At 45.8% G+C, this 14,594-nt stretch overlaps 2 protein-coding genes across 3 annotated transcripts; both read left to right on the top strand.

Annotated features, from left to right (window-relative positions):
- Nucleotides 1-4,775: 4,775 nt before the first annotated feature.
- LOC310867058 (glycerol-3-phosphate dehydrogenase [NAD(+)], cytoplasmic-like) lies at nucleotides 4,776-5,867 on the top strand (the record flags this gene model as incomplete). Of its 2 annotated transcripts, XM_083776852.1 has the most annotated exons (2): nucleotides 4,776-5,003; nucleotides 5,073-5,867. In XM_083776852.1, the coding sequence occupies 2 exons, from the start codon at nucleotides 4,776-4,778 to the stop codon at nucleotides 5,865-5,867; spliced, it is 1,023 nt and encodes a 340-aa protein (XP_083632978.1). The 2 variants fall into 2 exon arrangements, with proteins under 2 accessions (XP_083632978.1, XP_083632977.1); XM_083776851.1 differs by having other exon boundaries at nucleotides 4,776-5,867.
- A 6,003-nt stretch (nucleotides 5,868-11,870) lies between these two features.
- LOC310856037 (sorting nexin-9-like) lies at nucleotides 11,871-13,541 on the top strand (the record flags this gene model as incomplete). The annotated part of the gene is made up of 1 exon (XM_083761255.1): nucleotides 11,871-13,541. One exon carries the CDS (start codon nucleotides 11,871-11,873, stop codon nucleotides 13,539-13,541), a length of 1,671 nt encoding a protein of 556 aa, XP_083617381.1.
- Nucleotides 13,542-14,594: the final 1,053 nt, after the last annotated feature.

The raw sequence follows: 14,594 nt of genomic DNA, 5'->3' as shown, positions 1-14,594 counted from the left end.
GGAAAAGAACATAGGCCTATACAGTGAAGGGAAAAAGGGGTGGGTGGGGGATTCAGATTTTACAGGGGCCAGCAAGGCAGATGGCTTCTTGGTTACAGTGGGTGACAATATTATCACACGAAAATATGAAAGGTTCCATCCTGGAGGCAAATCTTTCCGGTGATAAAATGGCCACCAATGTGATCAAAAAAGTCAATCAAAGAACAAGATTCCTGTACAGGACCTCCTCACTGGTCAACAAAAACACCTTGAAGACCCTAACAGGAGCCCTCGTACAAGGTTTCTTCGACTATGTATGCACCTCCGGGTACCACAGCACCTCTAAGGCCCTTGAAAACAAGCCCCCACCTCCCAAAAAAAAGGAGAAAAAAAAGCATTCCTGTACCTGCTCTCCTGTGTCTACCGTCTACTCAGCTTGTTGTTCATCAATGCGTTTCTCATGAAAGGGCGCTTTAGCCCCTGCCTTTCTGAACCTTGACCGTCATGATCAGCGCAATGAGCACATCTGCACCAAATCTTTCTTAACTGAGCACGGTGCTGTGCAGGCGTGCACAGTGCGCTGCACACACAGAACTATAGCAGATCTACAAGCCTTCCACATTTTGGTGGCATAGGAGCGAAACTAATTTAGTCCCTTGTGTCAAAGTTACAAGTTGAAACCTAATTTTATGGTCATTCACAAAGCAAATAAAAGCTAACAATTAGTTACCTGAACAGTTTTTTCTGTATTTTTCTGGTATCTTGTAAAAATAATAATCAAAGTGATCTACAAGCATACAAACAATAATTTACAAATGTCAAATCAAATAATCCTTTAAGTTTCAAACTTCAAATGAAAATAACCAAAACCAAACAAAACTGTTCACAAACACTTCAACCATTTCAAACAATAAACTCACCAATTCAGTTCAAGTTCTGCAGCTCATCCAACTCGGTTCACCAGTGTGTATTTGGAGGTCTAAAACCAATCATCAGTATCAGTGTTAATATAATATAAAGTTTGATAATGAAGAGTGAAATGGTAAAACTGTTTTAGAAGAAGGGATACAGACCTGCCACAGCCAGTGATGTGCACCTCACTGACTGAGACAAAATAAAGTGCTGTGCTTTATACTAGGGTGTGGTGATGATTGCTGATTCCAAACTGATGTGACTGAGTGAGTGAGTGATCGGTGTGATGAGCTGTGTACTGATGCAGATGGTACCGTGACCATACAAACAGAGATACAAATACAGACATTATAAACCTGGGTTACAATAGTTACTTTTCAAATTGATTAAACTGGGGGTCCACTGTCCCTCCAGGCAGGCGATGGGACGTAAACTGACTCCAGTAGGCTTTCTTATATCTATGGGCTATAACGTTTATTGCCATGCTAGACAGACGCGCTGGCTTAGCTCAGTGGTTACTTCATTCAAATTACTGTTGTATGAATCTCCATCTCCCGACACCATGCAGCGGCCGGGGATCGAACCACGGGCGCTGACCAGTGTTTTCTACTACTAATTAAATTCAAATAAGTTTCATATTGGCATGAGAAAACATACGTTTTAGGCTACAATACTTTAAAGTGCATCAAAACCATTGGTGTGCAATGTAATTAAAGCTGAAGTTGCTCAGTGTTGTAGGCTATTGTATAATATAGTAGCCTATGTTTGTACCTACGTCATAAGATTTGGTGTTAACAGCAGTGCATGCATTAATATTATAGCTTATGTATTCTAATATATATTCCATATTTCCGAAGTTTGTAAAAAAAAAAAAACACATAAGAGTAACAGTTTAATACGAATACAATGCTAAAGTTTTGAACACAACAAAGGATTGGCTTGTTGTCATTGGGCAGCTTGTTGCATTCAAATAACTAAAAAGCAGATGTTTCCGCCCGGTTTCGAACCGGGGACCTTTCGCGTGTGAGGCGAACGTGATAACCACTACACTACGGAAACTGCTGGTGTGACCTGAGGCTCTTCTCTTTCTCATAAAATCTGTAGAGTCCGCCGTTTCTCCAGGAATAAGAGGCGGGTTTCCATGACAGGTTGACGCGCTGGCTTTAGCTCAGTGGATACTTCATTCAAATAAACCTTCCAAGTTTACGAATCTATCCCTCGTCTCCGGGCGGGGGATCATACCACGGGCGCTGACCAGCGTTTTCCACCGGCTTCCACGCTAGCTGGACCCGCATGGCTTTAAATAGCTCACTGAATTACTTCATTCAAAGAATAATTACCGGTAGATAATCCAATCGTCTCCTGTGTCACCATGCGGCGCATCGGGGAACCGGGGGATCGAACCACGGGCGCTGACCATGGCGTTTTCTACCTATAAATCAATTCAATCATTTCAATTCAAAGAGGCTTTATATTGGCATGATGACTGAGAAAACTACTAATATTTCCACTACCGCTGCACTTTGACAATGACAGCTACGGGCCGTAGGCCTACACAGACTCCAGTATAAAAGGTGTATTTCCTTGATTGTCAGACGCGCTGGCTTAGCTCAGTGGTTACTTCGTAGATTTCATGCAAACTCAAATGTTTACCGAATCCCCATCTCCCGTCTCGGCGGGGGATCGAACCACGGGCGCTGTCCAGCGTTTTGTTTGTTCCATTTTGTTTATCAACAAACAGACTGGTCTGTGTTTTCACTTTCCATTTCAATTTAAAGAGGCTAAATATTTGCACGATGACTGAGAAAACATGAACATGTTTGTTCCCTTTTTCCATTTTGTTTATCAACAAACAGACTGGTCTGTGTTAAATATTGGCACGATGACTGAGAAAACATGAACAAAACCATTGGAAAAGTGGAACTGGAACAAAACCATTTAATTACATGTAATTATTTGCTCTGTTCATATATTGAAATTAATATGAATGCATATATAGGTAACAGTTTGAAAAACTATTCTTTTTTACAATGATTGTTGTTTTTGGAATACTTTTAGTGCAATGCGTATGAATTAGGAGGAGGCTACTTTTACTTTTGGTGAGCACATTTTGAGGCCAATACTTTTTTACAAGTTTGTATCAGACTTTTTTAATTAAAACTAATCTTTCCACCACCGCTACGCTTTGACAATGACAGCAGCGACCGTCCCTCCAGGCTATGGGACGCACACAGATTATAACAGGTGTATCCCTCCAGGCTATGGGACGCACAAACTCCAGTATAAGACTAAGAGGTGTATTTACCTATGTTTCAAGCGCGCTGGCTTAGCTCAGTGGTTACTTCATTACTGTTAACAATTGTGTTTACCGAATCCCATCTCCCGTCTCGGCGGGGGATCGAACCACGGGCGCTGCCCAGCGTTTTATTTTTTTTGTTCCCTTTTTCCATTTTGTTAATCAGAAACTGGACAAAATCAATAACACACTGAACAAATGGTCTGTGTTTTCACATTCCAGACTTTGAATAATGCAAACAAAGAAACAGATCAATATAGTTCATATTTACCAGTTTAAGAAAAACATATTAAGCTGTTTTATCGTAGAGAGAGTTCGGAAATTAATAATAATAATGTGCATAGGCATATAATAATTGTATATTTGCACTATGGCAGTCAGTGGCTGATGACTTATATTTATATTTGTATGTCATTAAAGGTTCTTCTGATAAATTGAAAATGGAAGAACATATGTAAGCAAGTCTTAGTGCTTTTTCTGGTTCTATGCTCAAGTAGCCGTTTTTGTATTGACAAAAACTGTAAATTTCAATCAAGCAAAGACTGTTTGTAGGCCTATAGTCAGAGGATATACAATCTCCCTACCTAGGGTCCAATTGATGCGCAAACGGAACTGGTGTTTTTATTATTTATTTAATTACGGACACAAAAACCTGTTTCCGCCCGGTCTCGAACCGGGGACCTTTCGCGTGTTAGGCGAACGTGATAACCACTACACTACGGAAACTGAGGTGACCACACTGTTGTTGACATGGAGTTTTATAGGTGATCTTCAACAACATGGTTACATGTGGGCTAACTTGCATGGTTGCGATCATAGTAGAGGAGTAGCTCATCTAGGGCTGAGGTGAGGTTTGCTTCCACTGCTTCAAATGTAGTCTCTTGAGATGTTATACAGAGGTCATCAGCGTAGATGAATCGCTCAGTGTTCTGGTCCATTGGTGTAGAATTATAGAATCAAGAATAATATATAATATATAATATATAATATATAATATATAATAATATATTATATTCTAGCAGTGACTGACTGAGATATCGAGCGTGCGTCCGCAACTGGTTGTGGCCCCCATCAAGTGACCTTTTGACCAATGCAGCCCTCGCCCCAAGTTCAGTTCGACACCTCTGGTGTAGATGTTGTACATTAGTGGGGCCAGCACACTACCTTGCGGTAGGCCGTTCTTTTGTCGTCGCCAGCGACTTTGCTTGTTGTTCAGGGACCTCAGGGTAACATAGAAAACACATCAAAAACATAAAAAAACATAAAACAAAAAAACCCAGAACTTAGACATTTACCCGAGACCCAGACTAGTGCACGTAGCAGACCTGCTGCAGACAGGGAGTAGACCGAACTCCATATATTGCCATCCCACCGTCCACAGGGATCACCATATATGGGCATATGCGTTTGTGACGACGGCCCCCGTGCACCCGCACAGCGCTTCTCCACCTGTGACGTAGCATCTACATGAGCGAGGGAAGCCTTTATAAGACAGTCGAAACGGCATCCTGTATTGCCGGGGAGACGATCCTGTCATCATCTAATGCTACCTGATTGATTTTACAGTTCATCGATCGACGTCTTCGCGATGGCAGCCCCGAGTAAAGTCTGCATCATCGGCTCCGGCAACTGGGGCTCGGCCGTGGCCAAGATAGTGGGCGCCAACGCCGCCAGAAACCCGACAAAGTTCGACCCCACGGTGAGGATGTGGGTGTTCGAGGAGACGATGGCCGACGGCCGCAAGCTGACGGACGTCATCAACGCCGACCACGAGAACGTCAAGTACCTCCCCGGACACCGGCTGCCGTCCAACGTGGTGGCGGTCGCCGACCTGGCGGAGGCGTGCCGCGACGCCGACGTCCTCCTGTTCGTGGTGCCGCACCAGTTCGTGGGCCGTGTGTGCGCCGGCATGCAGGGCAGCGTCAAGGCGGGCGCACTGGGCATGTCCCTCATCAAGGGCCTCATGGACGACGAGGAGAAGGGAGGAGGGCAGCTGAGGCTCGTCTCGGACGTCATCCGGGAGCGGCTGCCGGGCATCGCCACCATGGCCGTGCTCATGGGCGCCAACATCGCCGGCGAGGTGGCCGACGGGAAGTTCTGCGAGTCGACCGTGGGCTGCGCGGACGGGGAGCGCGGCGCCCTGCTGAAGGAGCTCATGCAGACGGAGAACTTCCGCGTGTCGGTGGTGGAGGAGCGCCGCGTGGTGGAGCTGTGCGGCGCGCTGAAGAACGTGGTGGCGGTGGGCGCCGGCTTCTGCGACGGCCTGGGCTTCGGCGACAACACCAAGGCGGCCGTGATCCGCCTGGGCCTGATGGAGATGATCGCCTTCGCCCGCGCCTTCCGTGCCGAAGGCGACACCACCGCCGTCTCCTCGGACACCTTCCTGCAGAGCTGCGGCGTGGCCGACCTGGTCACCACCTGCTACGGCGGGCGCAACCGCAGGGTGGCCGAGGCCTTCGCCCGCACGCCGGGCAAGTCGGTGGAGGAGCTGGAGGGTGAGATGCTCGGCGGGCAGAAGCTGCAGGGGCCGGCGACTGCCGCCCAGGTCCACCGGATCCTGGAGGAGCGGAACCTCGCCCACAGGTTCCCGCTGTTCACCGCCGTCCACCGGATCTGCTTCCAGAGCGCTCCCGTGTCCGAGTTCATCGGCTGTCTGCAGAACCACCCGGAACACATGTGATGAATTATACACCGCCAGAACCACCACCAACCACCAGCTCAGTGGGCCTCCCTGCTTGGCACTCAGCATCAAGGGTTGGATTGAGGGTAGCGCCATGTCTAGGGGTTGTACTTCTATGGCCCTATGGGCCTCAAGGCTTACTTACTTTACAGAACCACCAGCCATCATTGCTGATGATGAACTGACAGGCTTCTAATATAATCAGAAACAGTCATCCAAATAGTTTCACGGACACAGATGTCATGTCGTGACGATGCAGTAGCATATAGAAACGTCCGTCTTTAATAAAACAGGCTTAATGTGTCCGAGCTGCTCCAGTGTCCTCTCTACATACGGTATGCTGTGATGCACTGGGCCTGCTTCGTATGGCTGACTCACGTTCTAATCAAAAACATGTAATCATGCCAGGCCTGGCGTCACAGGGGTGCCAGAGGGGGTCTGGTACCCTCAGTTTAGGTTTCATGTACATATTGTTTTACTATATAAAAATGATGCCCTTTCAACTACCCCCTCAGTCATTTCATCCTGGAGCTCATGCTGATCTCGGTCAGGCTCCACAAAGGACATTGCGACATTATGGCTCCAGTGACGGCTCTCAACACTTCACGACCAGCCTGTGACATCAGTCGTCTATCTGTGGTGTCGGTCATCTTTCATATATTTATGATGTATGACTCCCAATTTGGACAAGGTTTCAGGCCATTCCGAATTATTTCATGTAAAAAAAAAAAGAAAACAAAAAGCCAAGCCTTGAAAAACAAGGTACGAATATATTCAATGTAGTTCTAATAAACACTTTTGGTGCAGCTTTGACACATCGGTCAGTGATTGTGTCCTGGGTTCACTGGGGTATTTCGGGTCTCGCGACATGAGACACCCTCGCCAAGGCGATCCATCTGGGGTTGACCAGGCCCAGTCGGGGTTGCCCAGGCCCAGTCGGGGTTGACCAGGCCCAGTCGGGGTTGACCAGGCCCAGTCGGGGTTGACCAGGCCCAGTCGGGGTTGACCAGGCCCAGTCGGGGTTGACCAGGCCCCTTGCTTGATCCACAGCCTGCATGTTTGACGCCTTTGCAGCGTCGGTGATGCTTTGAGTCAAGACAACATGGAAGAGAGACAACAGAGACAATGAAAGCAAAGCATATTCTTGCTGTTTATTCAAAGCAAAAAAAGATAAAAAAAAATGTTTTAAAAGCCATTTTAGTTATTATGAACAGCAGTTTTTAAGAGATCTTAAAAAAAGGACACTGAGGTTACTTGATTGATTCCCAATTTAAGTGTTATGTTTTGGTATATAAAAAAGGAAAAGAAAAAAAAAAGCCAATTAAATCACTACAAATGTTATTCCGCCCTGCACTTTTCGTTCACAATAACTTGAATGGAGGTATATATTGTGGGATCGCTAAGGCGGTCACACTAATATGGAACTAATATAGTCAATTTGTCTGCCTGTTTCTTCGGCCCCTGAACTAACTAGTTGTCCACCTGTTTCTTCGGCCCCTGAACTAACTAGTTGTCCACCTGTTTCTTCGGCCCCTGAACTAACTAGTTGTCCGCCTGTTTTTCTTAGGCCCCTGAACTAACTAGTTGTCCACCTGTTTCTTCGGCCCCTGAACTAACTAGTTGTCCGCCTGTTTTTCTTAGGCCCCTGAACTAACTAGCACGATCATACTTTTAGAGGAACTCTGTTCCAGCTCTTTACACCGTTCAGCCCATATTGAAATATTTCAATTTTGAATTTGAATTCAACATTCACTTTTAATTTCCCTGTTCATTTCAATGGGGAAATGTTTCACTTTCCCACGCATTTTACTATAGTCCTTCATACTTTTACCTGGCTATATAAACTCGGTTCCGACTCCACAACATTGCAGTCTACTTAGGTCTCAGGACATGTCGGCAGCCTACTTAGTTTTAGAGATAATTCACTTTTAATTTCCCCATTCATTTCAATGGGGTAAATGCCATTTAGCAGTGGAGCATAGCAACTGCTTATTACACCCTAGCAACAACATATTAAACTAGAACTGCACTCTGTCGAGTGCATACTTGCTTGTTGCACACTAGTAGGCCATAAATGGCCAACTAGTGCGCAAGCAGAGCGCGCAAGTCCTTTCGACCGCTGTAAATTGTCAAATCTCAGTATCTCTGTGAAGGAACGTTTGAAATGATTAATGTTTAGATGTAACTATACACACCACGTACTCTGGTCCCAGCAGATCAGGCACAATTTGCTATTTTATTTTTTACTGATTATGTATATAGTATACGTATGACTAGCTCTAAATGATGACGTAAGAAATATATATAGTATATATATAGTATATAGGCATATACTATATACGTATACATATATACTCTATACTCTATATACTGTATAAAGTGTGTAGTTGTAAGTTGATTAGCGGTATACTGTGGTTACTTTGCGCCAAAAACCGTGACAGCTGTTCCGCCATTTGAGGCTTACGCAGAAAAACATCAAATCTGTGCCTGTGTTGCTGGACCAAATGACCACAAATGACCATATTTCTTACGTCATTATTAACAGCTAGTCATACACATACACACCACGTACTCTGGTCCCAGCAGATCAGGCACAATTTGCTATTTTATTTTTTACTGATTATGTATATAGTATACGTATGACTAGCTCTAAATGATGACGTAAGAAATATATATAGTATATATATAGTATATAGGCATATACTATATATGTATACATATATACTCTATACTCTATACTGTATAAAGTGTGTAGTTGTAAGTTGATTAGCGGTATACTGTGGTTACTTTGCGCCAAAAACCGTGACAGCTGTTCCGCCATTTGAGGCTTACGCAGAAAAACATCAAATCTGTGCCTGTGTTGCTGGACCAATGATGACGAAATGACCATATTTCTTACGTCATCATTTAGAGCTAGTCATACGCATACACACCACGTACTCTGGTCCCAGCAGATCAGGCACAATTTGCTATTTAATGTTTTACTGATTATGTATATAGTATACGTATGACTAGCTCTAAATGATGACGTAAGAAATATATATAGTATATATATAGTATATAGGCATATACTATATATGTATACATATATACTCTATACTCTATACTGTATAAGTGTGTAGTTGTAAGTTGATTAGCGGTATACTGTGGTTACTTTGCGCCAAAAACCGTGACAGCTGTTCCGCCATTTGAGGCTTACGCAGAAAAACATCAAATCTGTGCCTGTGTTGCTGGACCAATGATGACGAAATGACCATATTTCTTACGTCATCATTTAGAGCTAGTCATACACATACACACCACGTACTCTGGTCCCAGCAGATCAGGCACAATTTGCTATTTAATTTTTTACTGATTATGTATATAGTATACGTATGACTAGCTCTAAATGATGACGTAAGAAATATATATAGTATATATATAGTATATAGGCATATACTATATATGTATACATATATACTCTATACTCTATACTGTATAAAGTGTGTAGTTGTAAGTTGATTAGCGGTATACTGTGGTTACTTTGCGCCAAAAACCGTGACAGCTGTTCCGCCATTTGAGGCTTACGCAGAAAAACATCAAATCTGTGCCTGTGTTGCTGGACCAATGATGACGAAATGACCATATTTCTTACGTCATCATTTAGAGCTAGTCATACACATACACACCACGTACTCTGGTCCCAGCAGATCAGGCACAATTTGCTATTTTATTTTTTACTGATTATGTATATAGTATACGTATGACTAGCTCTAAATGATGATGTAAGAAATATATATAGTATATATATAGTATATAGGCATATAGGCCTACTATATGTATACATATATACTCTATACTCTATACTGTATAAAGTGTGTAGTTGTAAGTTGATTAGCGGTATACTGTGGTTACTTTGCGCCAAAAACCGTGACAGCTGTTCCGCCATTTGAGGCTTACGCAGAAAAACATCAAATCTGTGCCTGTGTTGCTGGACCAATGATGACGAAATTACCATATTTCTTACGTCATCATTTAGAGCTAGTCATACACATACACACCACGTACTCTGGTCCCAGCAGATCAGGCACAATTTGCTATTTTATTTTTTACTGATTATGTATATAGTATACGTATGACTAGCTCTAAATGATGACATAAGAAATATGGTCATTTCGTCATCATTGGTCCAGCAACACAGGCACAGATTCGATGTTTTTCTGCGTAAGCCTCGAATGGCGGAACAGCTGTCACGACGAAGGAGACCGGGCGAAAATATTACTTGCGCGCTCTGCTTGCGCAAGTAACTAGAACCTTCATTCAAGTCATTGTGAATGAGTATGAAGGCTCATTCACTGTTTCTGTTTCCCCATTGAAGTTTGGGGTGAACATATACATTAATTCTGGGATGGGCTTGTGGACCCCTAGTGTTTCAATACATATTGCCCCTGATCTCACCAACTCTTACGAGATAGCAGCAAACACCAGTTTAGTAGGTGTAGTTTGAGTGAGTATTTGTATTTGTGGATACATGTGTCTTTGTCTCAAAGACAACATATTGTACTTTTGACTATATATAGGAAAGGACAAAGTTACCACTGAAGCCCCATTTCAAATATATTGCAGCGCACTGTGAGTGAGCTTGTAGATCTGCCATTTTCTCCCCATTTTCTAAAAGCAAATGTGTGCCTATAATGACATATCAGGGGCCACCAGGATCGAAGTGGATAACAATCAGATGGTATATTGCAATGGTTTTCAACCCGTTTCACATCAAGGCCCATTTCTTATTCAGCATCTGATCCACGGACCACCATGTGATGAGGTTTAGCCTCTCAGAACTGAAACGTAGAATATACTTTTCTTGTCCTTGGATAAGGTTTTGTCTGCACAATTCCATGCTGTATTGATGTTGGTACCATTGTGATCAACCACGTTGATCAAAAATAACAATTCTTCTACATTTCCTTATTGTAAATTAAGTAGTGTAGATGTTTAACAATAATTTAACTCTAAGCTTAAACGCCCCTCAAGATCCACTTGTGGTCCCCGGACCACGGGTTAAGAACCAGGGGCATATTGGATCAAATCCTAATATATTGAACATGATATTGAACACGTATACTGTAACTGTATAGACCTTGACTTGGCCAGATGGAGAGTCGCTTGCTTCACATCACATGTTGTTGTTTCACAACGTACGTCCATCTGGGATCTCTGTAGCCCAATCACTGACCCCTCAAATATGACGTAAATTTGTGGCAACACAAACATTAAATGCCATTGACAATGAAGGGAAAATTTACGTCATATGTAGACTAACCAATCACATGAAGTCAGTTGTTCATGAGATGATGATGTATAATGACGAGAGCGCCCCTCACTTCACACGGGTGTGATTATTTTCAAGCTACTTGGCAGGTGATTGGATGGGACCGTCTGTCAATCATATTGACGTGTCTACATATTGACGTGACAGTGAATGGTACATGAATGGTAGCTGTGCCAGCAGGAAAGTAAACAACCCCCGCAAACGATAAAAGTGATACGGAACGAGTGCCTGATAGCGTTAGGTTCAACTCTATTTTAGAAACGCCTCACTATCGCGTCGGATGTGTAGGTCGTGTCTTTGCTTGCTTTCATGAATAGAAGACGATTTTTAAAATTTAAGTCGATAGGAAATACAATTGCTACAAGTGCTTCTCGATGGTGTCACACCCAGTCTCGCCAATATCGTGGCCGTAGCTGCTGCTGATTGGTCCAATTAGCAGCCAATCCCTGAAGCGACCGCAGACGGAGGCTGTATTGTGAACTAGTGAATACAATCGGTATTGAATTCACTAGTTCACAATACAGCCTCCGTCTGGCGGAGTCAGGTTGGCTCTGACCCCCAACTGGCCAATCGCAGCGCTTCTTTTCGCGTGACGTAGGCATTTACGCAAGGGGGCGAGCCTTCATAAGCGCGTCCAGGGGCCGAGACACGCAATCGTCAATCCAAAGTGTTTCTCTCGTTGATCTGCAAGGATGAGCGAAGCACTCTCCGTCACGCGCCAGGTTCTCTTTGACTTCACAGCATCGCCCGGGAGCGGCGAGCTGTCGGTCGTGGAGGGCGAGGCCATCAGCATCACCAACCTGAACGTGGATGACGGCTGGATCGAGGTGCAGAACTCCCAGGGGGAGGTTGGCCTGGTGCCGGACAGTCATCTGGCAGCGACCGATCTGGGTGGAAACCCGTTCACGGAAGCCGAAAGCACGGCAGAAGCAGCAGAATCTCCAAGCGTAGAAGCAGACGAAATCCCAGAGTATCCCGACCTGCCCGAGCTGTCGGAACTGTCCTTCCTCGAGCCGTCGGCTCCGTCGCCCACGCCCGAGCCCGAGCCTCACCCCGCCACGCCCGAAAATGAGCCCTCGTCCGCGCTCGCACTCGTTCCCGCGGCCCCCGCACTCGCACTCGTCCCCGCGACCTCGATGGTGTGGAACGCCAGCGCCGCCACCGGGCACCACTTTGCGCAAAACAGCGCAGATAGCAAGTTCTCGCGTTTCTCCAAATCGGGGCTAGAGCGCTACCTCCTGTGCACCATTTTCGGAAAGGTCAAAGAGAAGGTACCGATCTACGTGGGAGACTATGGCCCGATGTGGTCCTACCCGGAGACGGTGCTGGAATGCACCGTGTCCAACCCCAAGAAGGGCAAGCTCTACGGGCTGAAGAGCTACACCGAGTACCTGGTCACGCCCAACACCACAAACAAACCCGTCAAACACAAATACAACCACTTCGAGTGGCTGTACGACAGGCTTCTGCACAAATTCGGGGCGGCCATCCCCGTCCCCAAGTTGCCGGACAAGGTGGTGCGAGGGCGCTCCGAGGAGGAGGTCGGCAAGATCCGCCTGGAGCGGCTGCAGGCCTGGATGACGCGCATGTGCAAGCACCCGGTCGTCTCCAGCAGCAACGTGTTCCAGCACTTCCTGTTGTACAAGAACGACGCCGATTGGAAGCTGGGCAAGCGGAAGGCCGAGGAGGACGATAAGGTGGGCATCATGATCTTCTCCACGGTGGAGCCCCAGGGCCCCGACCTCGAGTCCATCGAGATCGAGATGAAGTGCGAGAGGTACAGCCGCTTCACCAAGCACATGAACGAGGGCATCAAGGAGATCATCGGCGTGTGCCAGGAGCACTGGAAGAGGTGCATCGGGCCGCTGGCCAAGGAGTACGACAGGATCGCACACGCCTTCCAGATCGTCTCCAACGTGTTCGACACCACTGGGTTCGGCGGCGAGAGCACGCTGCCCAAGGCCCTGAGGTCGATGGCCAACACCTACGAGGATATCGCGCAGCAGGTCGGCGAGCAGCCGAGCCTCCACTACGTCATGGAGCTCAACTACGAATACAAGAACTTCCTGCTCTGCATCCCGCAGACGCTGGCTGTCCACAAGACGGCCATAGACAACCTGAAGGAGGGCGACAAGCTGGTGGCCACGGGCAGGATCTCCCCCGAGGAGAGGGTCACGCTGGCCCAGCGCATCAGCACCATGTCATACGCGCTGCAGGCCGAGATGAACCACTTCCACAGCAACCGCTGCTACGACTACAACAAGATCATGTACCTCTACCTGGGGCAGCAGATTGAGTTTTACGAGGCCATTACTGCCAAGCTGAGGAAAGCGCAGAGCAACTTTACTCCCATGACTATATGAATACGTCTGACAAAACGCACAATAGACTGCAGTGATTGATCGTCAGAAAGGGGCTTGCGAAATCCTACTTTCCCAGAGGTATTCAGCATACACTGATAGTCTCTAACGAACGAGAGAATCCCAAGATGCCTAAACTGAGAGATAAGACGTCATCAATCCCCCATGTACTGTATGTGCAGACTCGTGAAGTGACTTTAGATTGGGTATAACTTTGGGCTTAGATGTTTGTGAATTTTAGATGCAAATTCTGGATCCTGGACTTTTTATTGATATATTGAGGTTCTTTTGAATGGCGCCTGTGTTTTTAAACCTGTGATCATGCAGAATAGACAACATAACTCAATCAGAGGGGGCAGTAAAGATGATCATAGACATAGAAAGGTAGACGTCTCCTTCGGCTCTTGAGAGGAGGCAAGCTTCGGTGACGCACGTGCAAGCTTGCGCGTGCGTCACAGAAGGGGACGTTCGGTAGATAGGCCAATCAGAGCTAATGTAAACGTTTGTTTTCTCATGCCAATGAAGCTCCTTTGGATTGAATTGATAGGCCCCGGAAAAGACGCGCTGTGATTGGCCACTATGGCCAGTGGCAGCGTGCTTTCCGCACTTCCGGCACACTTCCGCCCTTGCATCGCGATACAGGTCGCTTCGATGAACTGCAGCGGCCAATGAGGCATACAGGATTTTGAGGGGCGCTATGCCCAGCTTTGTCTGTTTGTGTGAACACAAACGCAATGATTTGATTGGCTGATCACCCCATAATGATGATTTGATTGGCTGAGCAAAGTACATATTGTGGATAAAAGTGAGGGCAGATTAGGGAAGACGCCAAAAGTGATTGGCCGGAATGACATTTGTGATGATTTGATTGGCTGAGCCAATCAAATGATTGGCTGAGCCAATCAAATGTGTTGTATGATGAATGTGGTGTATGATGGATGATAAGAGCGCCCCTCACTTCACACGAGTGTGATTTTTATATCTATGATGACCATCGACATAATTATGTCCAAGTTGTGACCTATAGGAAGTTTCATATTGTCGTTGTTGGAGCGA

Source organism: Protomyctophum parallelum (assembly GCF_964188405.1).
Source record: "Protomyctophum parallelum genome assembly, chromosome: 1".
Classification (NCBI taxonomy): Eukaryota; Metazoa; Chordata; class Actinopteri; order Myctophiformes; family Myctophidae; genus Protomyctophum; species Protomyctophum parallelum.
The sequence above is the reverse complement of the archived record's forward strand: the minus strand, read 5'-3'. Positions and strand labels throughout refer to the sequence as shown.